At 58.3% G+C, this 24,857-nt stretch overlaps 1 protein-coding gene and 1 long non-coding RNA gene across 3 annotated transcripts in view; one reads left to right on the plus strand and one right to left on the minus strand.

The window, feature by feature from the left end:
- Window positions 1–15,026: 15,026 nt before the first annotated feature.
- On the minus strand, window positions 15,027–17,437 carry LOC127488488 (uncharacterized). Of its 2 annotated transcripts, none has more exons than XR_007916209.3 (3): window positions 17,210–17,437; window positions 16,077–16,232; window positions 15,027–15,371 (listed from the first exon to the last, which is right to left on the minus strand). It is a non-coding gene; the product is annotated as an uncharacterized LOC127488488 (long non-coding RNA). The 2 variants fall into 2 exon arrangements; XR_016225839.1 differs by lacking the exon at window positions 17,210–17,437 and adding an exon at window positions 16,381–16,517.
- Window positions 16,381–24,857, plus strand: part of COL26A1 (collagen type XXVI alpha 1 chain) — a 92,476-nt gene continuing 83,999 nt past the window's right edge. The window contains exon 1 of the mRNA XM_089321071.1: window positions 16,381–16,667. Within this exon, the coding sequence (XP_089177197.1) occupies window positions 16,507–16,667 (161 nt within the window). The 5' untranslated portion in view covers window positions 16,381–16,506. The remainder of the gene's footprint in view (window positions 16,668–24,857) is intronic.

Genomic DNA, 24,857 nt, shown 5'->3' on the forward strand with positions numbered 1-24,857 from the left:
CTTCCCGGTGGCTCCAGTTCTACCTGTGGGGGAATAGACACCAAGTCTATTCGGACAAGTTTTGCCTCTTCACCTGCCTGCGTGGGTTGGATGTGGTGTCCCCAAAGCTTGGTGTCTTGGAGACTTGGTAGCCAAGGTGTGTGTCTTAAGAGGTGATGGGACCTTTAAGAGGTGGGGCCTAGTGGAGGTGCCCTTGGGAGGGACTGATGCTGGTCTCTGGAGTGAGTTGAGTTCCTTGAGGGAGTAGGTTTTATAAAAAGAACAAGCCTGAACCCCCTTGCTCTCTGGTTCCCTGTCCTGCCTTGGGGTCACTGCCTGCACATCTCTCTGTCCCACCCCCTCTCAAATATTTACTTATTTGAAAAAGCAGAATTACAGAGATCATCTATCCGCTGGCTCACTCCCCAAATGGCCACACCAGCCAGGGCTGGGCCAGGCTGAAGCCAGGAGCCCGGAACTCCATCCAGGTCTCCCACGTGGGTGCAGGGGCCCAAGCACTTGGCTGCTTTCCCAGGCGCATTAGCCAGGAGCTGGATCAGAAGTGGAGCAGCCGGGACTTGAGCCGCAGGTGGTGGCTTAACCCGCTGCACCCCAGTGCCAGCCTTGAGCGTGGGTTTTATAAAAAGAGCAAGGCTGGCCGCTCCCTGCCCTGTGTGTCCCTGTCCTGCCGTGGCGACTCCGCCTCCTGCATGTGCTCCTGCGATGATGCCATCGGCCACTCTGTGATGCGGCCAAGGGGGCCCTCGGCAGACCCGAGATGCAAACCGCTCAGTCCTGGGCTTCAGCCTCCAAACTTGAACTGCATTGACCTCTTTGTTGAGGAAGAATCCAGCTTCGGGTGTTTTGTTAGAGCAACAGAAAATGGACTGGTGTGGGGCCCGTGCGGTGGCGTAGCGCGCAAATCCGCCACCCGCTGTGCCAGCATCCCACATGGGCGCCGGTTCTAGTCCCGGCTGCTCCACTTCTGACCCAGCTCTCTGCTAATGCACCTGGGAAAGCAGTAGAAAATGGCCCAAGTGTTTGGGCCCCAACACCCGCGCGGGAGACCCAGAAGAAGCTCCTGGCTCCTGGCTTCAGCTTGGCCCAGCTCCGGCAGTCGTGGCCATTTGGGGAGTGAACCAGCAGATGGAAGACCTCTCTCTCTCTGCCTCTCTGTAACTCCCACTTTCAAATAGAAATAAAAACAAAGCGGACTGGTAGAGTGTTGCTGTTGTGTTGGGTGGAGGCCCTGGTGCTATTCTGTCACACTGACACCGAGGGGCTTGTGCGCTCTACCCCGAACAGCCCACGCCTACTCCGAGAGCTCTTGACACGATGAGGACCCGGCTCTAAGCCCGGGACTCAGTAAACACTCAATAAACGCCAGTTCTTTCTCCCCCCACCCCCGCACACAGACACACACATGAACATCTACTCTATAAATATTTGACTTAATGAGTGTTCCCTGAGACTTGCCACAGGGTTTTAGATTCTGTTTCCAGGTGCAAGAAATACTAATACTAATACTAATAATAATAGTGAAATGACTTTACGTGTCTTGGCTAGATGCACTATATCAATTTGGGATTATTATGATTGTAAATTATTGACATTCTTTGCTTTATGACTTGCATTTTCATTGGAGGAGGTCGCCGGCCGACGGCTTAATGCCCGGTCTTCGGCTCTGAAGGGAGCGATACAGCGTTGGCAGGACGAGGACTGGATGGACCCAGAGTCATTTTTCTTCTGGTACTGCAAACTCCATGCAATAAAACCTCCACTTGAAAAATGTGAAGAAATAAGTTTGACATATTTCAAATCCTTTCTATAAATTGCTGAAAAGATTTAATAGAACCGCCAGCCATAAAAATCTTTCATTTGCGTTGGCCCTCCGTGGTCCTGGTGATTACACATGCCGTTTTTATTACCAAAGAATAAATTGTGGATTTCCTGCGACTCAAGGGAATAAAAAGGCCCTTCCATCACCTCCTGCTCACAGAGCACGGATCTGAACACATGTGGCTCAGTGCTCCGGGATGGGCATCGTCGCAAGAATGGGTTGCAACCTGGAAGTCTTTTGTCCTCTGCGGGTACTGGCATTCTTTGAAACAGAAAGGCCGAGGGCACAGCCAACGGGCCGGGCCAGGCCGGACTGGGCCGGGGAGCTCACCCCAAAAGTGTTCGTTTCTGCATGGGAAGGGAGGCTCGCCCGACGTGGAGCAGGGCTGGGTGATTGCCTGCAGGAGGAATGCTTTGGGAAATGATTGCTTTCGTACCCAAAGCGCCCCAGCCACGTGAGCAGCCCCATTCATCATCCTTAATCTCATCCGAAGTCCCCTGGGACTCAGTCCAAAGCAGGGCGTTCCCTGCATCCCTCGTCTTCAAAGCCCTTGGCCACCGTGATCTGGAAGGGAAGATGGTTTCCCTCTCGCAGTGGGCAGGTCGGGACAGCGCGAGGCAGCACGACACAGGGCGGGAAGCAGGTCTCCCGTGCCTCCCCCGCATCTGGCTGCCCCTGGAGAGGGCCAGGCTCTGTGTGAACTCTGTCTTCTGCCTTTGGGTGTTGTGGTGGACGTTTTGGGGAAGGTAGGCTGGGTTCCCTAGCGCATCAGCCGAAGGTCCTTGTCCGTGCCTGTTGTTCTGTCTAAATGTTAGCAGAGTGACTTCGGGTAAGTGTAAGTCGGAACCTCTGTAGGACAGGAGTTATTTGCCTGTATTGTGTAGGTTTGTTGAGATGATAAAATGGATAATGTACATGAAGTTGCTTGACACCATAGCTAGATATTCATTCAGGCCAAATAACCAACCAGCTATCAACCACACACTAATCCAACCATCACCCACCAACCTATGCAACAATCAACCACCCACTCAACCACCCACCAACCCCACCATCAACCTAGCACTCAATCACTTAACTATCAACCAGTCACCCACTCAACCACCCACCAACCCAACCATCAGCCTACCACTCAACCACTTAACTATCAACCAGTCACCCACTCAACCACCCACCAACCCAACCGTCAACCTACCACTCAACCACTCAACTAAACCAGTCACCCACTCAACCACCCACCAACCCAACCATCAACCTACCACTCAACCACTTAACTATCAACCAACCAACCAATAACCACCCACCCAACCAAACATAAACCATCAGCCACCCAACCATCCACTCAACCAACAACTACTCAACCATCAACCACCCACCCGAGCATCAACCAACCAACCAAACCAGACTAAACCAAATGGTAGCAGCAACAAAAACAATGACCATGAAATGCCTTGGCCCAGTTTGGTGGTCACTAGAGGCACTTTACAATAATCTGGTGGCTACTCAGCTATCACGGGGGCAACAGTGAGAGGCAGTGCTGGGGGCACAAGGAGTTTGGCTCGGCAGCCACAGCCCAGTTCAAAGCTCGGCTCCATCCATCCATTGCCAGATGGATGTCCTTGGACCAGTTAACTTCACCACTTCGTGCCTCATTTTTTAGGTCTGTAAAATGGCCACAATTGTAACACCTGGGTTGTGAAGTCATTGGTGAGAATGAACATGCTAAGCCAATCAATGTATTGAGCTCAATTCCTAGCACCTAGAAAGGGGACCCCTTAATGTTAGATTTTTATAGCTGAAAACCTGGTCCAATTGCAGCCTCGCCTGCTGTTTCTTGGGCCAGTCTCTCTGCACAGCCGTGCAAAATTGCAGAGAAAGGCATTTAAGATCATCGCAAATTAGAACCACGGAGGAGGCAGGGAGCAGCCGGATCGTGTTGTGTAGTTCAGTCAGGGGTAACCCAACTAGCTAAATGCGGCTGTGCATGTCTGAGGAGTCGTGTGTCAAGAAAGGATGCCTTTAAATGTCTCACACAGACTCTCTCCCCTCGGTACAGCTGTTGTGCAAGGGCTGTGGGTGCCAGCACAGCTCATAATTCAGAGGCATGCCCTGTCTCACACGGCCAGCGTCATGGGATGGACAGACAGGCCCGTGTCCCCAGGGACACGGGGCAGTGGGGGGCAGTGGCACGTCGCGTCGTCATCAGCCAGTTCTTGGGAAAGACCAATGGAGGTCCTGATTTGAAAGAGATCTTATGGACCCAACCGAAGGCTTTCCAAGTGGTGAGAGGGATTAATCAAATTGTTTTTGACAAAGACCATGAAAACAAGAGAATTTAATTTGAAAATTAGGAGCATGTGAAAAAGAAAAAAAAAGCACCGTTCGGGCCAAATGACTGGAGGGGTTCTTCTGTGCATATGGGATGCGTTAGAAAGCGCGAACGCTGACCGTGGCGTTGGGTGGCGGGAACACGAGGCGTCCTGTAGCTGTCTGTCTGCGTGGATGGCACTTCCCAGGTCCTCCTCCTGGGTCAGCTCCAATTCCAAGCGCTTGGTGTCAGCTCATTCCAAAGCCTCACCAACCTACGAGGCAGGTGGCAATTATTATACAATGACCATCATCACCTCCGTCTGATAGACATCTATCTGAGGCCCTCCTGGATATGAATGGAAGCCGTGTGATGCCAGGACCCGGACTCCCCACCACTGCCACTTGGGGTACCACCCGCCTTGGGGGTGCTATCATTCGGGTGAAAAGAATGTCACTTGGTGGTATGACAAATAAGACTTTATTTATCTATTTGAGAAGGCAGAGTTAGGGAGAAGCCAGGAGCCAAAGCCAGGAAGCAGGAGCTTCATCTGGGTCTCCCATGTGGGTGGCAGAGACTCAAGGACTCAGGCCATCTTCCGCCGCTTTCCCAGGCGCATTAGCAGGGAGCTGGATTGGAAGTAGAGACCAACAGGTGCTCATATGGGACGCCAGTGTTGTGGGCAGCTTAACCTGCTGTCCCTCAACACCGGTCCCTGAATCTTAACCAAGCTGGTGACCAGACTGCTCCAGACCAGGGAGAAGCTTGCAAACCACTGACAGGACCGCAGAGTTAGTCCACTTTCGTCACTATAGCGAAATACCCAAAGCAGGCTATTTACAAACAAAAGAGGGGAGTGAACATCTGGCCTAATGGTTAGGACACCCACAGCTCACATCAGAGTGCCCGGGTTCCATCCCCAGCTCTGGCTCCCGACTCCAGTTTCCTGCTAATGCAGACCCTGGGAGGCAGTGGCGATGGCTCAAGTAATCAAGTCCTTGCCACCCTCGTGGGAACCCTGGATGGCTCGTGGCTCCAGCTTGGGCCCAGCCCTGGTTGTTGTGGGCATTTGGAGAGTGAAAGGGACCTCTGTCTGTCTCTTTGAACCTAAAATGAATATGAAAGGGGCCGGCACTGTGGTGTAGTGGGTGAAGCTGCCGCCTGCAGTGCCGACATCCCACATGGGCGCCGGTTCAAGACCCGGCTGCTCCACTTCTGATCCAACTCTCTGCTATGGCCTGGGAAAGCAGTAGAGGATGGCCCAAGTCCTTGGGCCCCTGCACCTGTGTGGGAGACCCCAAGGAGGTGCCTGGCTCCTGTCTTCATATCGGCGCAGCTCGGTCATCTGGGGAGTAGACCAGCGGATGGAAGACCTCTCTCTCTCTCTCTCTCTCTTTCTCTCTCTCTCTGCCTCTCCTTCTCTGTTTAACTCTGACTTTCAAATAAATAACTAAATATTTAAAAAATAAAAAATAAAATGAATAGGAAAGAGCTTAACAATTTAAAAGATAAATAAATGAAAAAGAGGCTTATTTAGCTCCCCGTTTTGGAAGCTGCAAGTCCCAGACCAGTGGGCTCTGGGGAGGGCCCTTTGGCTGGGTCCCATCGCATCGTAGTGGAAACCAAAGAGCCATGCTGGGGTTGCTCTCGCAACTCTCTCTCTTACCCCTCACCCCTCCTGAAGCCGGTGCTAACCGCCTCCCCCTAGGCCCCGCCTTTAGAGGGACCACCGCCACCATGGGGACCGAGCTCCCAACGCAAGCACCTCTGGGTGGGGAGTCATCACACCCACACCAGAACAGCGGGGGGCTTGCTCCTTTTCCCCTGTGCCCGCCCCCACCTTCTTCTTAACTTGCTCACGTGGATAATTTATATCCCCAACGTCTGCCTGTCTCCTTTTATCTACCAGCACCGCTATTCTTTTTCTGGCATATTTTAAACACATCCCAGACACCGTGTCACTTCACCACTAAACGCATGTGTTGAGCAGATAGGGACATTTGAAAGCTTGCAAGTACTGTGCTGTTATCACACCCCATCAAGCGAGCAACCAGGCCAATATTCAGTCCATTTTCAAAGCCCCCCCCCCCCGCCTCTCCGCCTAGCTGTGGGCTCATCCCCAGAATTTAGCTCACCTTTTTTTTTTTTTTTTTTTTTTGACAGGCAGAGTGGACAGTGAGAGAGAGAGACAGAGACAAAGGTCTTCCTTTTTGCCGTTGGTTCACCCTCCAATGGCAGCCACTGCTGGCGCGCTGTGGCCAGCGCACCGCGCTGATCCGATGGCAGGAGCCAGGTACTTCTCCTGGTCTCCCATGGGGTGCAGGGCCCAAGCACTTGGGCCATCCTCCACTGCACTCCCTGGCCACAGCAGAGAGCTGGCCTGGAAGAGGGGCAACCGGGATAGAATCCGGTGCCCTGACTGGGACTAGAACCCGGTGTGCTGGCGCCGCAAGGCGGAGGATTAACCTAGTGAGCCGCAGCGCCGGCCCTCACCCATGCTTTTACAGGCTCCCTCCAGCCCCCAGAGGCCGACCTAGCAGCTGTCTCTTCCTAGACCCCTCGGCCACGTTGCACGGCTCCTACTGCAGGCTCACTCACCTGTCTCCCCAACTCCGCCGCGAGCTCCCTAGCCCGGAAACTGCAGCCTGGACCTCTGGACCCTGAGTGCTGGGCCGTGCGTCCTAGCTCATGCAGTTCCCGGCCCTGTGTCTAGAGCTCGCCCTCTGAGATTTGTGGACCTCTAGGGAGAGATGATTCTGGAAGTGGGGGGCCCCATCACGAGGCACTGTGAATGGCGGGCCAAGGAGAGTTCAGCCTTTATTTTGGAAGCAATGGGGAGCCATCGCAGGTGTTGGGGGAGAGCAGCCAGGGCCAGGGAGGAGGCCTACGGGGGCTTTGGGCCCAGCTTTGAGGCCCAAGAAGGCACTTCCTATAAAGGCCCAAAGAGGAATCACATGATCTCCTTTCTAGAGCTGTCCTTTTTAAAAAATGTTTATTTATTGTCATCTACTCGAAAGGCAGAGAGAAAGAGAGCAGAGAGATCTTCTATCCACTGGTTCCCCTGGTTCACTTCCCAAGTGCTCACAACAGCCAGGGCTGGGCCAGGCTGAAGCCAGGAGCCAGAAACTCCCTCTGGGTCTCCCACATGGACGGCAGGGCCCAAGCAGTCGCACTGTCATCTGCTGCCCCCCACCCCCCACCGGCATGCATTAGCAGGAAGCTGGATCAGAAGCGGAGCAGCCAGGACTGAAATGGACACGTGGACATGGGCTGCTGGCGTGCCACACTATGGCTTACCCTGCTGCACTCAGCCCAGGCTCACAACCGTCTGCTCTGAAGACGTACGGACGGGTTGGAGAAGGAAGTGAGGGAGGCAGTGACCTTGACCTTCTCCAGGCCGTGCTGTGGATCCAGCGTCTCACTGATCCCAGGGCAAACTTTTTTTTTTCACTTTGCAGAGAAGGAAGCTGTTGTTTGGGGAGGTTGGGGAAGGTGCCCAGAGCACCCTGGGGGTAGTGTCTGAGCTGGAGACTCGGGAGACAGCAGCGGCCAGTGGGCAGGCAGCCACCTGGGCAGGACGCGGCTGGCACTGCCCCCTGTGCTTGGCCCCTGGGTGACTCTGGGAGGGGCGTGACAGCAGCCAAGGGGGCCCCTCCCTGCTCCTCCCCCCACCCCCTAAGATCCTGATGGAATTGACAGGGTCTCTGTTGCAACCACAGCCCCGGGCCTTATTAATGCGTTCCGTTAAGAATCCTTGCGATCCTTTCTGGCTGTCTTTAGCTTGGAAGGATCCCACGCCTTCTGGGAAGCCCAAGGAGGGGGCGTCAGGTTCCGTCTGTGGGACAATGGGAGGGTGCTCTTCCTGCAGACTTTCGCTGGGCTGATGGACGGTTCTAGACTGGTGCTGGTCCCCCTGGGAATGGGTGGTGCGCTCCGGCGGTCTCCATTTGGTCATGCACCGGACCCACCTGACAGTTCACTGATGATGCTCTTTGTTGTTTTAAGATTTATTTTATTTATTTGAAAGGCAGAGTTACAGAGAAAGAGAGAGAGAGAGAGAGAGAGAGAGAGAGAGAGAGAGAGAGAGATCTTCCATCTGCTGGTTCATTTCCCAAATGGCCACAGCAGCCAGGACTAGGACAGGCTGTACCCAGGGGCCTGGAACTCCATCTGGGTCTCCCACGTGGGTGGCAGGGACTTGAGTTCTTGAGCCACCCGCTGTGGCTGGATCAGAAACAGAGCAGCCCAGAGTCGAACCGGCACCTTGATATGAAACGCGGGTAATCCCAAGCGGCTTACCCCACTGTGCCGCATACCTGGCCCTACAGTGAGGACTTGAAACTTCAGGTTGTCCAGAGGTCTTAGCAGCCCCACAGAAGGAGGCTGTGAGAGCCCCGCCCAGGCGAGCAGGGTCCAGGTGCCCCAGTGTGACAAGGTCCCTGCCACAAACTCCTCTCTGGCTTACCCTGCCCTTGTGTATAAGGGCACTTGCCTATGGGGTCTCTCTCCCCACCCCGCCTTTCCTCCACCTGCTTGGTTGAGCCCAGTCCCTGGAAACTGCCGCTGCCCGGCTCCTGGCTTCTCTAGGACCTGTGACCTGTGACCTCTGGCCTGAAATCAATCTTTCAATCTTGTTGGAGTGAGCCTTCAAGACCCCGCCCCCACCGGCCAGGACTTACTCCGCTGCTTACAACACAGCGGGAATTGGCTGTGGTCGCAGGGATGGGAGGAGGGCTAAGCCCTAAGGACACTGCCCGGGAAGAGGGTGGAAGAGTACTGCAGACCAGGGAGTAGCCTGTGCCAAGTCGGCAGCAGGTCCCCAGCGGGGAGGCAGGGCAGGCACTGCACCTCGGCACCTGGGGTGGCTGGGAGGGGTCGGGGGAGAGAGGAGACGCCTGGCAGAGATACTGAGCAGGTCCTGTGTAAGGAAGGGGGTGTCTGTTTCAGAGGCAGGGTGAAGGGATCGCTCTTGTGTGTAGAAAGGAGCTTCCTGGCAGCCACGAGGAAGAAAGAGCAGAGAGCAGAGAGACAGGAGCTGGCAGGGATGGGAGTGTGTAGGGAACAGATTAAAGAACGACCTGGAATAGACTGCACTTGGGATAGGGAGCAGCAGGCCTTGACTTGAGCCTGGGCAGTGGCTGTGCGGTGACCTCCAGGCAGGAGAGAGCCCAGCGGGGCAGAGATGGTCCACAGAGCCGCTTGGTCCTTGCAGAAGGCCACCTGGCCAGAAGGCATGCGGAGGCCTGAAACCCAGCCTGAGCCCCGCTGGCTGTGGCCGACAAGAGCTGTGTGTTCCCACCTTCTCCTACTTCATACTAAGGCTGGTGGTCACCCTGGATGGAGCCAGGGGTCCGGCTTGTACCCTGCTGAGTCCCAGGGCCCATGGGAGACAGGGCCGGGTGGAGCAGCCCCTCTGACTGAGCCAAGACAGCACCGTCTCCTCCGGGACTGTGTACTCCCTGTGGCGTCAGCTGTCACAGACGCCTTTGGATTTGCTCCCTGGCCCTGCGATGCCCATGGCCACCCAGCCCCCTGACTGTGGACCTGGCCTTGGAAAGACCTGGGCTCCCCGTCCCCACTGCTCCCTGCCCCTGGTCCCCAGACAGCACAACCCACTTCCTCCTTGCAGGGTTTCTCCTGGGCTCTGGGGCCAGAGGCCCAGATGGGCTCGGGCTCGGTCCATTCTTTGTTGCTAAGCAACGCGCCCTCGGAGGTAGGGTGTAGGGGGGCTCCTGGTTCCTGTCCACGGTCCCATCTGGTGATGGCCTTTTGTTGCACAGGGCACCACGCAGCGAGAGACAGGGCAAATCCTCACTGTAGGGCCAGGTGTGCGGCACAGTAGGTTAAGCCGCTTGGGATTACCCGTGTTTCATATCAAGGTGCCAGTTCGACTCCGGGCTGCTCTGTTTCTGATCCAGCCACGGCGAGAGACAGGGCACTAAAGGGAGGCCCCTCCGAGATAGCTCCCTGACCTTTGATCCCTGCACCTGTTCATCGCACAAGCTCCTCTCTCGCCATGGGGTTTGTATCTCACTGTGAGTTTGAAACAGGACAACCCAGGCTCAGGTGACAGCGGGCTCTTTGGGGGTCCCCTGGCAGGGGGTGGGGGTGGGGTGGGAAGAGTACCTCCCATTGCAGAGGCCCTGGTGCACCTGGACAGCTGCCTCTCTGGGAAGCCTGGAGGGGGTCTGGGCCTGCACACAGGTGCTTCTGCCTGGTGGGGCACAGGCGTGTTTGGCTGGGCACGCAGCTTCTGTTCCAAGCCAGCCCTGCTATTTCTCAGCCCTCAGTCACTGGCTCCTGTACCCTGATCTTCCTAACAGCAAACTCCCTCCCTACCAGCACTTTTTTCTTCTTAAAAATATATCTATTTATTTGAAAGTTACAGAGAGAGGAGGGAGGGAGGAAGTACACCATCTTCGCCGGTTCACTCCCAAAATGGCCACAAAGGCCAGAGCCAGGATGATCTGAAGCCAGGAGCTTCTTCCGGGTCTCGCACGCGGTGCAGGGGCCCAAGGACTTGGGCCATCCTCCACTGCCTTCCCAGGCCATAGCAGAGAGCTGGATTGGAAGTGGAGCAGCCGGGACTCGAACAGGTGCCCATATGGGATGCTGGCACTGCAGGAAGCGCTTTATCCATTACACCACAGCACTGGCCCCTGATTCACTCTCTAAATGCTCACAATGGCTGGGGCTGGGCCAGGCTAAAGCTAGGAGGCTGGCAATCCATTTAGGTCTCCCATGTGGGTGCAGCGGCCCAAGGACTTGGGCCATCCTCCACTGCTTTCCCAGGTGCGTTAGCCGGAAGCTGGTTGAGAAATGGAGCAGCCAGGACTCAAATGGGCTGTCCTGAGGGATGTGGGCTTTGAAAGCTGGCCCTGCCATATTCAAGGAGATGGCCCTTTTGGGAGGTCAAAGTTCAGATGAGGTCATGGGGGTGGGCCCCATGGTGGGCTTCAAGAAGAGGAAGCGAGACCAGAGCCCTCATCGCCTACTTTCCCTGTGGCTCTTCTCTTTTTAAAAATGATTTTTAAGAAAAATTGTTCGCTTATTTTATTTGAAAGGCAGAGAGAGAGTGAGAGAACAAAAGATCTTCCAGCTGCTGGTTCACGCCCCAGATACCCCCAGAGCTAAGCCAGGCTGAAGCCAGGAGCCAGGAGCTCCATCCAGGCCTCCCCCATGGGCGACAAGGACTCCACCACTTGAACCAGCACCTGCTGCCTGCCAGGTGCATGGTACAGGCAGCTGGGATTGCAAGCAGAGCCAGGACCATGGGCCCGCAGCTCTGTCGGGTTTGACCTTCCTCTCTCACAGAGGCAGCCTCAGGCAGTGGAGGGGATGTGGGAGAGCAGGGGTGGCATTTGTGGGGGGGGCACCACAGTATGACGTCATCGTGTCCAAACCCCCCACCAGCTGCCTGCTCGTGTAGGGTGCAGCTTACAAGGCAATGCAAGTGTTGCCACTTGTTTGCCATGCCCAGTCCCCTTTCTCCACCACACCTGGCGCACACCTGTGCAGCTGTGTGCGGCTCCCTCAGCAAGTCACCACTCTCATCGCCACATCTGAGCTGGGTTGTTGGTGTCGGCATCGGGCAGGCTCTGTTTCACGACTGGTGCTGCACCGATCCGAAGCCAGGAACCAGGTGCTTCCTCCTGGTCTCCCATGTGGGTGCAGGGCCCGAGCACTTGGGCCATCCTCCACTGCCTTCCCAGGCCATAGCAGAGAGCTGGACTGGAAGAGGGGCAACCAGGACTAGAACCCAGCGCCCATATGGGATGCCGGTGCCACAGGAGGAGGATTAACCAAGTGAGCCATGGCACCGGCCTCCCTTCAAGCACTTTTCAAAGTGTTGCTTTCAACGCTCCTTGCCCCTTGCAAACGTCCTGTTTGAGATCTCGGGCCATGATCGTAGCCATGCAAAATGTCTCTAGCCCACGGCCAGCGTCTGGGGGAGCGTCTGTGTGTCTAGCCCACGGCCAGTGTTTGGGGGGGGGCTGCCCGGCTTACCCCTGCAGGTGGGCAAGAACGTTGAGCCGTTCGCTTTGACGGGGCCTGGATGGGATTTTGTAGAGAGGACAATTCAGAGTCGCCTTCTGCTCGCGTGGTCCCCTGGTCAAGTTCAGAAACTTTGACGCGAGACCAAGAGGCTCCCCGGTTGTGACGCTTCTGCTACCAGGAGTGGAGCCTGGCCCATTCCTGAGTTACCCTGGGATCCGGAGCGGCTGGGAGCGTGGCTGTCCCCGCTTCCGGAACCTCTGCGGGGGACTGCAGAATCCGTGTCCTTAAGGGCCATCCGGGGGTGGCGGTGGGGGGAGGGGATTTCTGTTTTAGATTAACGGGAGGATTTATCATGCCCTGGGGTCAGTATTGACCTTGGCTTGGGCTTGATGAGCATTTACTTCTCCGTGGGTTCGGTGGCTCCGGTTGCTGACTTCAGCAGAAGGGAGGAACTGCTCTGTGCCGGCCCAAGAGGATGCTGCGTGTGATTTTCTTATCAGAGGGGCCTGGAAATGGAGCTCCGTGAGCTCTCCTCTCCTGTGTCCGGAAATCTGATCCCTCTTTGTTCAGGACAGCGCGGCGGGAGGAGCCGGCCCTGGGCAGGCGGCCCCTCTCTCGTCTTCTGTGGCATGGGGACCGTGGAAGCCACCACTGTCGTGAGCAGTGGGGGACAGGAAGGCTGGGAGGCAGCGAGCCTCATCGGTTCAGCTTCTGTTTGAGCCAGGTGTGGGGCGGCTGTGACTGCTGCCGGTCACCAAGGAGCCGGGAGGAAGCAGCCAGCACACAACTCCGGGTCCAGGCTCCGAGGCTCGGATGCTGGCTTCCTCGGCCTCCTGGGAAAAGGCAGGGGACTCTGCCCCCCAGAAATTTCAGCGTCTGTTGGGGGGAACGTCAAGGACACTGCTGGTTTTTCTTTTTTTTTTTTTTTCAGATTTATTTGGGGCCGACGTTGCAGCACAGCAGGTTAGATGTGGCCATATGAGCGCCATTTAGAGTTCCAGCTGCTCCACTTCCTATCCAGCTCCCTGCTAATGGCCTGGGAGAACAGAGGAAGATGGCCCAAGCGCTTGGGCCCCTGCACCCACGTGGGAGACCCGGAAGAAGCTTCTGGCTCCAGGCTTCAGCCTGGCCCAGCTCTGGCCATTGCAGCCATTTGGGGAGAGAACCAGTGGATGGAGGATCGCTCTGTCTCTCCTCCCCTTTCTGTAACTCTTTCAAATAAATAAATAAATGTTTTAAAAAAGAAAAAAAGGCAAATGACATCTCTTACTTAATAATATGCCTGTGTTTATTTTATTATTGTATTTTAAAGATGTATTTATTTATTTGAAAGGCTGAGTTACAGAGAGAGAGAGAGAGAGAGAGATCTTTTTTTTTTTTTTTAAATTTTTTGACAGGCAGAGTGGACAGTGAGAGAGAGAGACAGAGAGAAAGGTCTTCCTTTGCCGTTGGTTCACCCTCCAATGGCCGCCGCGGCCAGTGCGCTGCAGCCGGCGCACCGCGCTGATCCGATGGCAGGAGCCAGGAGCCAGGTGCTTTTCCTGGTCTCCCATGGGGTGCAGGGCCCAAGCACCTGGGCCATCCTCCACTGCACTCCCTGGCCACAGCAGAGAGCTGGCCTGGAAGAGGGGCAACCGGGACAGAATCCGGCGCCCCGACCAGGACTAGAACCCGGTGTGCCGGCGCCGCTAGGCGGAGGATTAGCCTATTGAGCCGCGGCGCCGGCCAAGAGAGAGATCTTTCATCTGTTGGTTCACTCCCCAAATGGCTGCAACAGCCAAGGCCGGGCCAGGTGGAAGCCAGGAGCCAGGCACTCCATCCTGATCGCCCATATGGGTGCTGGAGGCCCAAGTACTTTGGGCCTTGCCATGTGCATCAGCAGGAAGCACACACCCCAAAGCTCCAGCGTTGTGGTGCACTGCATCGGGTTAAGCTACTGCCTGTGCTGCCCATTTCAGTCCCTTCCCAAAGAAACACCTGGAAGGTGAGGGTGGTGTGATTGCATCTGCAGCAGTTTTCACTGCACTCTGCAAGTGCTGGGCACACAGAGGTCCCCCGGTGCACATCCAGAGGCCGGGATGACCGTCCTGCCCCAGACATGAGGACAGGGACCCAGGTCGCACAACTGTCCCTGTTGCGGCTTCTGAGAGGTCTCCCTGACAACGTTTATCCCCCAGAGACTCCTGAGCTACAGGGCGTCGCCTCCTCGTGTCCCCTGGGCCCCTCTAGCTTGGGTCCAGCAGAAATGAACTTAAGATCACAAAGAAATTCCTGTTCGTGTGACGCCTGCAGGATGAAGCCGGTTTGCAGGCGCCCGAATGCCTCTGGTCTTTAAGATCTCATTACTCGAGTTCAGTGGGGAAGGTGGGAGACGGAGCTGACACATTCCTGGGGAGGGGATGACCTCATCACTTACTAGGTGCTGGCCAACTGCCCAAGGAGCAGGGTTCAAATTCCTTTCGGGGGAGGCACTGTAAACCACCCCCCTGTAACCCGAATTCTCCAAATCTTTCAGGCCCCCAGGGAAGAATGGAAGGCGAGAGGAAGGAAGCCAGGTTCTCCTTGCTGGGAAGTGTGGAAATTTCAGGTTCAAAGCAGTCGGGAGTCGAGGGACTGGAGGGAATGGGAGCTGTGGCTCAGGGGGAGAGGGGACAGCGTGCTGCCTGTGATCTCTTGGGATATGTACAAGGGGAGTCCAGGAAGCTTCTAGAAAGCTGAACGAAATGCTGCTGATTTTGGTGCAAAATCGTTTGAAGTCCATGCATACAAAGAGTCTTCAATAAGTCCAGGAAAACTGTGCGTCGTGCAAACCTGGGCATGAACTGCAACATCTTTCGCACCTAATTAAACCTAGAGTCTCGTTTCTTTTTTTTTTTTTAAAGATTTATTTTATGTATTTGAAAGGCGAAGTGGCAGAGAGAGGAGAGACAAGGAGAAAGAGTTCTTTCAGCCGCAGGTTCACTTCCTCGGATAGCCGAAATAGCCAGGGCTGGGCCAGGCTGAAGCCAGGAGCCTGGAGCTCCCCCTGGGTCTCCCACGCGGGTGCAGGGGCCCAAGCACTCGGGCCATCTTCTGCTGCTTTCCCATGTGTATTAGCAGGGAGCTGAACTGGAGCGGAACAGCCGGGATTTGAACTGTGGCTCCCTCCAATATGGAATGCAGTGGCGTAACCTGCTGCACCACAACGCTGCCCCCTCACTCCAAGTTCCTGTGAACTCTGCTTGTTTATCCACTGGTGAGCGGGACCTAGGAATCGAACCCACACTCTCCTATGGGATCTGGGCATCCCAAACAGCAGCTTGACCCACTGCCCCACAATACCCACCCCTCCTAGACTCGTCCATACGGGTACCTGCTGGGCCAGGGACACAGGTGGGCCCCAGTCAGGAGGGGGTCTGTGCCCACCACACTCCCCACCCCAGGCTGTGCTCCATGGCCACGTACTGCCCCAGTCCTTTGGCAGGCAATTTACAGACCACATCTCTCCACCCTCGGCTGGCCCAGTGCCGGCCTCAGGGCCCCCTCAGCCCTCGGGATGCCTTTGGGACCAGGAGGACAGGCTGCGCTTAAAGGCTGGGGAGCCGAGCGGGGGATGGAGCCCAGGTCCCACCTGTGCCTCCTGAGCTCGGGGCCTCTCCCCAGGAGACAGCTGATAGGGTGGGCATGGAAGGGGAAGAAGATCCTAGGGAAGCTGCAGCCGGCTCCCTATGGCATGAAGGGGAGTGGGCACCATGCGGTTTTTCTAGCGTAATGTTGTAAAACTTCATTTATTTTTGTATTTTTGCATTTGACAGGGAGGGAGAGAGAAAGAAAACACTCCTATCCATTGGCTCATTCCCAAACGGTCCCAGCGGGCCAGCCCAAAGCCGGGACCTGCAACCCCATCCAGGTGGCCCACGTACCCACCCTGGAGACCCAGGGTGGCAGGGGCTCCAGCCCTCGGGCCATCACCTGCTGCTGCTGCCGCCCGCCAGAACGGGTATTAGCAAGGAGCTGGAATCCGGGGCTGGGACTCGAACCCGCGCATTCAGGCCCATCAGGCGTCCTCATCAGGAGCACAGATCCCAGCTCCCGGCTTTCACTTTGTTGGAGCCTCAGTTTCAGCCTCTGGGAAATGGGGACGGCACGGTGGGGATTCAGCCCCAGGGACCCCCGGGCGGGAAGGCTTGGCTCGGGCCACCGCCGTCCCGCCGGCCCCGGGCCGCCGAGGGTTAAGGAGGAAGCCCCACGCCCCCTTTGACGGCGCAGAGCCCACCTCGCCGCCGAGGCTGAAAAGGCGGCGTCGGAGAGGCGTGGGCGCCCCGCAGACCCTCCCCGCTGCTCCGGGCCGCGGCCGCGGGTTCGGTCCGGCCGCCGGCGCGCTCGTCGTCCCCGGGTCAGGATGAAGCTGGCTCTGCTCCTGCCCTGGGCGTGCTGTTGCCTCTGCGGGTCGGCGCTGGCCACCGGCTTCCTCTACCCCTTCCCGGCCGCAGCCCTGAAGCAGCCGCACGGCTACCCCGAGCCTGGCGCAGGCTCCCCCGGCAGCGGCTACGCGAGCCGCCGGTGAGTGGGGGGCTAGGGGCGGCGGGGCCCGGAGGCCCGGGATGGGGACCCGGGGCGGCTGGAACCGGGGCCGGCGGGAGCTGGGGGCGCGGGGCGCGGGACCCGGGGCGGCTGGAACCGGGGCCGGCGGGAGTTGGGGGCGCGGGGTAGGGGACCCGGGGCGGCTGGAACCGGGGCCGGCGGGAGCTGGGGGCGCAGAAACCGCGGGGCGCGGGACCCGGGGCGGCTGGAACCGGGGCCGGCGGGAGCTGGGGGCGCAGGGTAGGGGACCCGGGGCGGCTGGAACCGGCACCGGAGGCGGAGACCTTTGGGGACCCCGGATGCCTGGAAAGCGGGACAGCGGAGTTTGGGGGTGCAGGGCGGGGGTCTGAGGGTGGGGCCCGGGCTGCAGGAGTCTCGGCCGCGCCCACTCTATCTTCCTTTCTTTCTCTGCTTTCCCGAGTTTCGCGCTCCGGACTGCGGGCGCCCAGTGCAAGGGCTCGGGCGTGCGGCGGGGGCGCCCGCCGCTTGGTCTCCGGCTCACGTGGCTGCGCCGAGCTCACCTGCGCTGCGGCGGCTTTGTGCTGCGCCGCAGGTTCCCCGGGGGTGCGAGGCCGTGGGGGGCCGGCTCGGGCGCCTCTCCCTGGGGCCACCCGGAGACAGCGGAGGGGCGATTCTGTGCATCCCTTGGGCGCTGGGGCCGCAGGAGGGCCTCGGCTGCCGGTCCCCAGCCAGCCCGGGCCGCGAGGCCGCCGCAGGTCGGCGGAGGAGCCGGGGGGCGCGTGGGCGGCCGCTCCCTCCATCGCCGCCAGGGGGCGCCCTGGCTGCTGCCGGGAAGGTCTGCGCTGGGTCTCCTAAGCCCACCCTGGAACCCCCCGCCCCCAGCCAGAAGCCAATCAGCGCTGCGGCGACTCGCTTGAACTGGAGCTCCCGCATTTAATGGCAACCGGGACGCAGGCAGCTCGACTCGCGGGCCGACGCATCCCGTGTGCTCCCCACACCGTCCCCACTCCTTGGCTCCTTAATCCCATCCCAGGGTTATGGAACTGCCATTGATGGCGGAAACCTAGGCCCAGAGAGGGTGCGGTCCCGTCAGTGGCAGCTCCGCACCGCAGCTTCGCGCCCGGGGCCGCCCTCCTCCGAACCGGGCGTCTCTTGCAGGCTGAGGGGCCCGTCCCAGGCGCTGCCTTGTGGGAAGGAGACAGGGATAAAATAATAATAATAATAACCTGTCTGGAAAAATCTGGTGTGCGATTCTCTCTCCCTGGCTTTGTTTGGAAATAGTTATCGGCCCTAACCAACACCGTGGCCACGGGCACCGCGGGAGAAGAGCCACAGGGCAGCAGGTGCAGCGCCATCTTATTGAGGAACATCGAGCAGGGAGAGCGCCCCTGGGTGTGTGAATGCCTGGAACGGAGTTTTTAGGGAGTCTTTTTCAGCAGGTGGCTACACAGAGAGGCTTGCGGCTGGGCTAGGAGGTTGCAGGGAATGCTCACTAACGCCGCCCCCCCCCCCGCACTCCCCCCCCCCCCCCCCCCGAGGGCTCCAGATCTGCCGGTGCGATCAACTCTGGGGAGAAAAAAAATTTTGCACCTGTACTGAGCAGGCACAGACTGGGTTTTCGCCTCATTGTTCCCCGAGTGGTGCAGTGCAGAGCTGTTTGTGTTGTCTTTGGTACTTCAAGCTGTCTCAAGATGATTGAGTCTACACACGGTGTGCGTACCTCCAGGGTAAACCCGGCACCATTTAATTTGAGAATCTTAGGTTTTGTAAGCATTATTTTTTTTTTTGAAAGGCAGAGTGGTAGAGAAATAGAGAGAAAGAGAGAGGTCACCCATCCACTGGTTTGCTCCCCAAATGGCCACAATGGCTGGGGCTGGGCCAGGCAGAAGCCAAGAGCCCAGAGCTCCATCCGGCTCTCCCACGTGGGTGCAGGGGCCCGAGCACCTTCCGATGCTTTCCCAGGCACATTAGCAGGGAGCTGGATCGGAAGCGGAGCAGCCAGGACTTGGACTGGGACTCTGATGTGCGATGAAGGCGTCGCATGCCACGGCTTAACCCTCTGTGCCACGAGGCCAGCTACCATCCTCCGATTCTGAACTCCATGGGGGTTTGTGGGCTGGGGGGGGTGCATCCTGGAACCCACCCTCCATGGATACCAAGGAACAAATGTACCCTGTTGTCCACTGCCTGCTTGCGTCTTGTCTGCCTGGGTAACTTTTGTGATTAAAAAGTGCAGGAAGAGAGAATAAAGACTCCGCACGGAGGTCAAGTCCACGAGTGTCGGGGTGGCTGGCGGGGTGTTGCGGGTTCCCTGGGGTTTGGGATGGCAAGGACCTCCCAGGGTTCAGACATAAAAAAGAGGCTCAGACAGATGTGGGAATCTTCCGGAACACCTCCCACCGGGCTGGGAGCAGGGAGGATGTGAGGACTGTGTGGAAAACGGATTCCTTCTGGAGGTGTCGAGGGGGCGTGGCCTGCTCCCCAGAGTTCCAAACCCCGCACAACCGTTACAACTTTCTGTGTCTCCTGAGCTGTCAGTCACAGGTAGCCCTCATCCTGGGAGCCTAGAGCCTGGGGCTGGTGGCAGCGTCAGCTCCGAGGGGACCCCATGGCTGTGCGTCGTGTCTCCTTGGGGTCTGAGTGTGCACACGCCGCCTACCTGTACCCACCCTCCAGGGGATGGGTAGCTTGCCTTACCCAGGGGTGCTCTGTTGGGGTCTCCCCTGTTAGAAGCCTAGGACCCCTCTGTGGAAGCCACTTTGGCTCCAGGAACAGGCCCCCGATTGCCAGCGGGATTTCGCAGCTTTGCATCTGGGCTGCTAATGATTTCTGCCAGCCGCAGAGTTGTAGGGAATGCAGGGCTGCCCGCCTGGGCGGGTGGCACAGGCCGGCCCCACGCCATTCTCCCCGTCTACTGCCCCAAGCCGGAGAAGGCATTTGAGAAACTAAAGTCGGCAACTGCCCCTGGCCCCGGCAGATGCTCACCAGGGGTTCCAGCTGCTGTCTCCCCCGCCCCTCCGTATCCATCCTCGGAGGGGACCAGATGGCACTGAGTGGTCCAGGCGTGGGAACTGGAGCAGGAACCCCAAGCCCTGTCCCTGCCACGCATCTTCCAGCTGGAGGGGACAAAGCTGTCCACAGAAGTGGGGACGTTCCCCTCTCCAAGGGAGAGTGGAAGAGCTGCAGGCGTGTCTTTTTTGTTTGCTTGTTTAAGATTTATTTAAGAGGCAAAGTTACAGAGAGAGGGAGAGACACACAGAGAGATCTTCCATCCGCTGGTTCACTCCTCAATTGGCTGCAATGGCCAGGGCTGGGCCAGGCCGAAGCCAGGAGCCAGGAGCTTCTCCTGGGGCCTCCCACGTGGGTGCAGGGGCTCAGGCACTTGGGCCATCTTCAGCTGCTTTCCCAGGCATGTTAGCAGGGGGCTGGATCAGAGGTGGAGCAGCTGGCACTCAAACTGGCACTCATATGGGAGTCTCTCTCTCTCTCTTTCTCTCTCCCTTTCAAATTAAAAAAAAAATAGGTCTTTAAAAACATACATCTATGTATGTAGTCTGCTCTCGCCTTAACAAGGACACTTGCCTACTGCCCAGGGCTTGTCAGCTTTTGTGCTGGGCCCCGCCCCTTCACTTCCGGTCTGATCCCACCTCACCCCTTGTCCCAGCCCAGGCCACCCACCCTCACCTAACAGTGGCCACCTGGCCCCAGCATCTCTGTGTTTGGTCTACAAAGGGGATGGTGGGCTGGGGGGGCGTGTCCCTCACCTTCTTGCCCTGTTGGGGGGATGTGGCCGAAGTGGCACAGGCCCAGGGCGAGGGGCTCCTGTAGTCCAAGGTTAAGGGGAGTTCTGTGTAAAGTCACCTGTGAAAAGAGGCTAGGACACGTGCACCCCAAGTCCTTGGGAGCTGAATGGCCTCCCCCCCCAAAGTGATGGAGTAAACCGCACCCGCGTGTCACACAGCACGGCCCCAGGGGGTGACTTCTTTGGCTCTCCATTTGGGGTAACAGATTCGCTGGGGGCCATCGGCCACCTGCTCCCAACCAGCCCAGGGCTTAGGTGCCGTCAGCGCTGCCCGTCATGCTGGAAGAACCGAGTGGCCTCCGCCATCCCCGCCAAGGCCACGTCTCTCTGTGGCTGTGGTCCCCGGCGAGGACAACTCTGTGGTCTCAGCAGGTCCGGCTCGTTGGTTGGAGGGGACAGGAGCCATGGGCGAGGGGAGACCCCAGGGCTGCTTTGGCTCCCAGAGGCCAGGGGCGTTTTGTCCCCAGCTCCGGCGTCCTCCCTGGGAAGAGACAGAGGTCAGAACCTATGGCAGGTTCCATCCAGAGTCCCTATGGTGAGTCCCTCCACTGGGGCAGGGTCTGATCCCCGCTGTGAGGACACGCTTCCCTCTCCCTGTCCTCGCCTTCTCCCCGCCACCCTCCCTCCTTGTCTGTCTCCCCCCTTTCCAACACGGCTCCCAGGTCCCCGTGCCTGGAAATGACATCGTCAGGAAATCCTCACAATTCTTAGCCTCACTTTTGTGTTTTGGGGGTGGCATTTGGTGGTGCCGGTGGCGGTGGGGGGAGGGGAGGACGTTGAGGCATCCTTGGGGGGGCTTGGTGCCAGCCTGGGTGATGCCCACCTCCTGTGTGGGGCCTCCTGCCCAGGGGTGGGGGGAATTCTCAGCCTCTCTCCCTCTACCCTCCTGCTCCTCCACCTCTCCGGCCCTGCCCTACCTCTGGCTGTGGCCGTGTGTGGGTGCAGGGAGGGCTGGGATTGGTATGCACCTGCTGCAGTCCCGGGGTGTGTTTAGAACTTGATGGGGTGGGTGTGGTGATGGGAAACCTGCCTCCCAGTGCCTTGGTTTCAGATCTCACTCTGCCTCCCATCCAGTTCCTGCTACTGTGCACCCTGGGAGGCAGCGGGGGTGGGGGTGACCCAGGGACTTCTAGTGACCCTCCCCCCACCCCTGCCCCTTGTGGGGGTATCCTGGGGAAGGGGAGACACCTGGCTTGAATTCCCTGCTCCTGGCTGGGAACCACACTGAGAGGGAGAAACCACAGGAGAAGGGGGAAAAGACTTATGTCTCAGTACTTTTAATGGCAGCCTTCTGTTTTTTGTTTTGTTTTTAAGATTTGGGGGAAGAAAGGGAGGGAGAGAGCGAGAGCGAGAGCTTCCATCCACTGGTTCATTCCTCCCACGGCTGCAACAGCCAATACTGAGCTAGGCCAAAGCCAGGAGCCGGGAGCTTCATCTGGGTCTCCTGCGTGGGTGCCCGGTCCTCCGCTGCTTTCCCAGGCACATTAGCAGGGAGCTGGATCGGAAGTGGAACAGCTGGGACTTGAACTGGCGCCCCTGTGGGATGCGCCACGGAGCAGGCCCACTCTCCAGGTTTTGAACGAGGGCCTCCCATGTTGTTCAGCAGGGCTTGCTGTCACGCTGCAGGTGCGGCTCTAGGTACGGATCCCCTAAATGGCAGGGCTCATCGGGGGAAACTGGGGCGCTGAGGGAACCCGACCTTTGACGGAGCAGTTACGTCACCTGCGCGCTCCACCTGGCTCCGCCTCCTGACTTCCGCTTCCTGCACCTGTAGATCCTGGCCCGCCGTGGTGATGCCCAAGTTGCCATTCAGGTGGGAGACCGGCATGGAGTTTCGGGCTCCTGGTTCCCGTCCAGGCCCAGCCTTGGCCAGGGTGGGCATCTGAGGATTGGGCCAGCGGATCTAGAGCTCTCTCTCTCTCGAACACTAAAAAGCAGACTTGGATGTGCAGACCCACTTGTGGCTGGGGCCTGGGGCTGTGTGCTTTCGTGGCCTCTGCGGGTGTCCTCTCTACGTGGGTGGCCTTGGGAGGGCAGCCCTGAGCGTGGGGACTCTGGGAACTTCTCTCAGTGCCTGGAACATGAGGCCGGCACGTGCGCAGGCACACACGTCGGAAACCAGTTCCCAGAACAATGCTGGCTGTGGCCACGTGGAAGCCTTGTTTGTTGTATTCCATCTAGGTCATAGATACAGGATATATATATATATATATATATATATATAGAGAGAGAGAGAGAGAGAGAGAGAGAGAGTCTTCCATCCATTGGTTCACACCCTAAGCGTTTGCAACAGCTGGGCCTGGAGCCTGGAACTCCATCATCTGGGTCCCCCACGTGGGTGCAGGGGCCCAGGCACTTGGGCCGTCCTCCACTGCTTTCCCAGGTGCATCAGCAGGGAGCAGGATGGGTAGTGGAGCAGCCGGGATTCATACAGGGATGCCAGCGAACACTGGTCCCTGGATTTTAATTTTTTTTTTTTTTTTTGGACAGGCAGAGTTAGACAGTGAGAGAGAGAGAGAGGGAGAGGGAGAAAGGTCTTCCTTTTTCCATTGGTTCACCCCCCAAATGGCCACTACAGCTGGTGCACTGTGGCCAGGAGCCAGGTGCTTCTCCTGGTCTCCCATGCGGGTGCAGGACCCAAGCACTTGGGCCATCCTCCACTGCCCTCCTGGGCTACAGCAGAGAGCTGGCCTGGAAGAGGGGCAACCGGGACAGAATCCGGTGCCCCGACCGGGACTAGAACCCGGTGTGCCGGCGCCGCAGGCAGAGGATTAGCTTAGTGAGCCGCGGCGCCGGCCAGGACACAAGTTCTTGAACCATCATCCGCTGCCTCCCAGGATGCATTAGGAGGGAACTGGAATTGGGAGCAGAGCCAGGACCTGAACCCAGGCTTTGATAATGGGATGTGGGTGTCTCAGGTGGTGTCTTCTCACGCGTGGGGTAAGTGCATTGAACATTTCTTTATGATGAAAACATCGCAGCTCCAACCTCCCAGGGGAAGACAGAGCCATGGGTACACGTGGCATTGGCCGTGAGACAAGCGTGGTGCGCGTGAGTCTCTGTGCCTCACCCTTCTCATCTGTGAGATGGGGCTGCTCCTGGCGTTTGCTTCGTAGTTATGGTATGAATGAGGTTCTTAGAAAAGGGCGCAGGAAACACTTTATTTGGGCTCCACAAAAGTAGGAGGCCCCTGAGGCCTCGTCTGGGGGAGCAGTTTGTTAGAATGGGAGGTGCCGGCCTGGTGGATGAGGCTAAACCCTGAGGACTTCCTGGAGGAGTTGCTGTTGGGGGTGAGTCCTGTAGGGTGAGCAGGATTGTTGGAGGCACGCGGTCCGCTGTGGGGTGGGGGGAGGGCCTGGCGTATGTGGGTAGTGGGGTTGGCTTTGGAACGGCTGGGCCGGGGGCGTGGCCTGGCAGGGACAGCCTGGGCCTCTGGAGTTGAACGTGGGCCCTTTTCCTGATGCCTTAGGGAGCTTGACCCTTAGGGTCTTGGCGTGGTCACGGCCAGGCCCGTGCCAGCTCTGCCGGTCAGGGGAGGCTGGCAGAGGAAGGAGCCAGTTTCAGAGTCCTGGAGGTGGGCAGCAGGGACAGAAGCAGGGTAAGGGCCGCGGACGGAGCAGGGGGAGAGGAGGACGCGGAGCTGGCCGGGGCTGCTGGGCCAGGGCTAGGCGGGGACCTGGGTTGCAGACCCAGGCTGGCCCCGAGCCCGCTGCTTTGCTCCCTTGGAACATTGCAACGTCTCTGCAGCATTTTCTACTCTTGCAAAAGGCAGAAAAGCTCACACCCCCGTAAGACAGCACCCCTTCCTCTGTATGGGCGGGGGACTGGCTGCCAACGCCCGCGAATGCGCAAGCCCCTTGTGTCGGTGCAGAACGTGCCCACGCGTCCAGCCTCAGACGCGGGCAGCGCCGCGTCGGCAGACAGACTGTCGGTGGTGTGGCTGGGAGGGGCGTGTCCGTGTTCGGTGTAGATGAAATTCTTTTTGGCCACCGACCGGGGTTCAGTCCGCAGATGCTGTGGGCGTCAGCCCTGTGGACAGAGGGCCCCGCTGTGAAGTCTTCACACCCATATTCTGCCACCTCGCCCTGGATTCGCACATAGGAGGCACTCACCGGATGTTTGTTGAGCGCCTCAATGAACAAAGGGACGGGCGGATGGATAAGCGCACGCCTCGGCCTCTTCGTTGCGGGGAACCGAGGCTATGGCCCCCAGCTCTGAGCCCGCGGTTCCAAGGGATCCTGGCGCACGGTCCTCATCCAATCTCCGGGAGCCGCTTCTCGAAGGACCCATGGAGGCGGTGACTTCTCGCCTCCAAGGGGCAGTGGGCCACAGGAACACGGCTCCTGGCTTCTCCAGGCTCGAGCTGGGCCGCCGCTTCATTGCCGCCCGCCCGGAGAGCGCACGGA

This window comes from Oryctolagus cuniculus, chromosome 19 (genome assembly GCF_051225735.1).
Source record: "Oryctolagus cuniculus isolate XC-2025 breed Fujian yellow rabbit chromosome 19, ASM5122573v1, whole genome shotgun sequence".
Lineage (NCBI taxonomy): Eukaryota > Metazoa > Chordata > Mammalia > Lagomorpha > Leporidae > Oryctolagus > Oryctolagus cuniculus.